This window comes from Chrysochloris asiatica, unplaced genomic scaffold (assembly GCF_000296735.1).
Source record: "Chrysochloris asiatica unplaced genomic scaffold, ChrAsi1.0 scaffold00097, whole genome shotgun sequence".
NCBI lineage: Eukaryota > Metazoa > Chordata > Mammalia > Afrosoricida > Chrysochloridae > Chrysochloris > Chrysochloris asiatica.
Window position 1 is genome coordinate 10,573,227 of NW_006408615.1, and position 3,464 is coordinate 10,576,690.

The window sequence follows — 3,464 nt, forward strand, 5'->3', positions numbered from 1 at the left end:
CCCCCAATGAGATGGAATGGCACAGTCAGCAGCGATGGGCTCTAATGTAGCAACAATTGTGAAGTTGGCACAGGACTCGGCTATGTTCCGTTCTGTTGTGAATAGGGCCTCTATGAGTCAATACTGACTTGATGGCACCTAACAACAACAACAACAACAGAACCTATCAATTAACCGACTCAAACATATCAACAACCCTAAGGAAGACGGAGGACCAGGCAAGGTCTTGTTGTTGTACATGAGACCACATGAATCAGAACAGCCAACTAGAAGGAAGGCAACCTCACAGCCACAACCTAACCAGGCAGGTACTACTACTACCCGAAACCTACAGAGGAGAGAAGAAATAAATGTGCAACTAGGGTACAGGGAGACTACCCTGTTTACCCCAAGGAAACAGTTATGCTATTCTGGAGAAACACCTTTCCAGAGCAACAGATGCAAATGGCTTATACCATCCAGAAACCAAGCGTCTGAGGGAATGTAACGAGACAGAAACATAGGCCACACTTAGGTAGCCAGGGAGGGCAAGGCAACGCACCGCTCCTGAGTTGTTAGGGGACTTGTGGACAGCCCCAGGCACACAGCATACCTGCTGAGCGTGCGCTTCCTGGTCTCCTTGGCACGAACTTTCCTCAGCAGATCTTCCAGCTTGCTCGACTCCTCAAAGTGGACCCCTATGTCCTCATCCTCTGCTATGCTGATGATATCTCTATAGAACAAGGATATATCAAAGCCTCCATGCTTCTTCAAGTGCATCAAGTCCAAGAAGATACCTGGTGCAAGGGTAGACAAACACGTAGAGGGAACAAATGTTTCTATCTTAATCAGTAAAGTACATCAGCTTAGAGTACTGAGATCAAACTGACAACGGAAACTCAAAACGTGGCGTGGCATGGGAAGCTCAGGGAGAAGTGAGCTTCAGATTAACGGTGGTGGAATGAGTTGGAGAAGGGCAGCACGACTTGAAAAAGTCACTGAATTGTATGTGGAGCAATTGTCAACGTGGTGGTCAGCAGCTGTATACGTCCACTGGCAGCGATTGCCACTCAGCGTGACCCCACAGGACAGACAACTGCTCCTTGGGGTTCCCGAGACTGTACATCTTGACAGAAGCAGACAGCTTCATCTTTCTCCCACAGAGCACCAGATGGGTTTGAACCATCGACCTTGCAACTGGTATCCCAGTGCTTAACCCGCTGTACCACCAGGGCTCCTTTGGCTATGTATACTTTCAGACACACGAAATGCAGGTACAGGATCTGAATGACAATGCCTCAGAAAATCCATTTTCAGCAAGTGAGGTTGTTTTATTTTGTTTGTTTGTCTTTTGCAGGTAAGTCCATAGAACTAGATTGATGATGAACCACTTCAGGATTTAGAAACAGTAGCTAAGGGAATCAAACAATAAATGTCTTCAGATGACTTGCTCAAATAAGGCCTACATTCAGGATAGCATGAAAGTTAGGACAAGCTCCTTCTTTATGGCCATTTTCAGTGACCAAAGCTACCTGGATGTCTTCCCCAGGCTTCACTTTATTCTTTCATTTTACTTTGTTGATGAAAAGCAAATGTTTGGTATCACCTATAAAGAAGCATCGAACTGCCCACCTGTGTCATGGAGATCAGCGGCTTTGGTCCTGGCCCGACTGGCTTTGGCACTATCGTTGCCATGGGGGTCATCGTCATTGGTGAACAGCATGATTCTCTTATGACTCAACTTGAACTGGACATCACTAAAGAGGTTGGCACAGACCCACAGTGCCTCACTTAGTGAATAGTCAGATCCGTGGCCAATGAAGTCTTGGAAATGTTTCTTTCCCTGCTGCCCCTTAAACCGGTCAAGCTCCAGCACTCGTTTGGCACCTGATCAGAGACAGGGGATCAAAAAGACAAAAAATCAGAATGGGGTCAGCACCGCCTTTACAACAAAACTAACAGAAAAGTCTCAGCCCCCCTTCTCAACCCAGGCTCTTCAACCCATACAGAGAAAGCCCACATCCCAGTAAAAAAGCAAGCCCCTTTTGTAGGAAAGCACACTCCCTCCCAGTCAAGCAAGACCTAACTGCTCTTTCTCTACATCCCTCTTTGTTCAGGATATTGACAAGCTCATGTAAGGGAAAAACTGACCTGAAAATATTACTTACCGGGATTATCCAACTCCTGTAAAACATAAATATTTTTGAAATTCACGGAATTTTTCTCTTTCCCAGTACCAAAGAATACCACGGCCAAGAGATCCCGATCGCTGCTTATGATCTTGTTGGTGTACACATTCAGGATGCACTGAAGGTAGGAAAATAAAAATCTAGTTCGTTATTTATCATCAAACTGAAGTCCTATAAGCGCCTGGCACGTAGTAGATGCTCAATGGTCTCTACCTTCAGGAAACTCACAAATCAGTGAGATGTGTAGCTGTCAAGTCGATTCTGACTCACAGCAACGTACAGAACAGAGGAGAATGGACCCATAGAGTTTCCAGGGCTACAATCTTTATGGAAGCAGCCTGCCACACCTTTCTCTCCTGAAGTGGTGAATGGATTTGTATTACCAACCTCTCCATTCTCAGCCTGGAGATTCCATCACTGCACTAGCCGGGCTCCTAAATCAATGAGAATGGTGGGCATACAGATCAAGGTGTAACAAAAAGGAGACTGTTCGAAGTATATAATACACATACAGGCAGTCCCTATGGGGTCGCGCAAATGGTAAAGCACTATAGTACTAGCCAAAAAGTTGGCAGTTCAAACCCACTGAGAGGCCTCAGATGATGCTTCTGAAAAGCCACAGCATTGCAAAGCCTATTAAGCAATTCCATTCTGCACATGGGACAGTCCTAAGATGGAATACACTTGATAACTACTAACTGTAAAAAGTCAGACTGAAAAACATGGACCTTTTTGATCCTGGTTGGAGTGGGAGAAAAACTCAAAATCACAAAAAAGACCATGCTTACTGCTCACACTGTTGTTCTTGTTAAGCGCCATGGAGTCAGTTCCGACTCATAGCGCCCCTGGTATAGGGTTTCCAAGGAGTGGCTGGTGGGTTTGAACTGCAGACCTTGTGGTGCGCTTCTCCTACAGCGCCACAGCAGGGACTCTGCTGGTCACACAGAGCCTGGTGACACCCTGACAACTCTGTCCCTTACTCACCCTTCAGGTCTGGAAATGAACTCACCCGAAGCACCAACTTTAAGCCAAACAACAGACAGAGTGACAAGGGGAGCAATAACACTGGAGAGGTATGCACGCCTTAGAATAATCAACCATTTGAGGTTAAAACCCAAGGACAAAGTTTAGTAGGGTTAGGAAAGAAGGAAGAATGGAAAGAGCAAACAGGAAGTGCGATGAGTGATGTCACACTGTGCAGTGATGTGAAACAAAATATGTATGAATTGTTGAAATGGAAAACTGACTTCTCTGTGCACCTTTACCCAAGTCACAAAAAAGTTAAAAACAAAAACA

At 45.6% G+C, this 3,464-nt stretch overlaps 1 protein-coding gene across 1 annotated transcript in view; it reads right to left on the minus strand.

Annotated features, from left to right (window-relative positions):
- Positions 1-3,464, minus strand: part of XRCC6 (X-ray repair complementing defective repair in Chinese hamster cells 6) — a 65,845-nt gene that overhangs the window by 32,733 nt on the left and 29,648 nt on the right. The window contains exons 2-4 of the mRNA XM_006866921.1: positions 2,148-2,286; positions 1,612-1,866; positions 593-776 (exon numbers count right to left, since the gene is read on the minus strand). Of these exons, the coding sequence (XP_006866983.1) occupies positions 593-776; positions 1,612-1,866; positions 2,148-2,286 (578 nt within the window). The remainder of the gene's footprint in view (positions 1-592; positions 777-1,611; positions 1,867-2,147; positions 2,287-3,464) is intronic.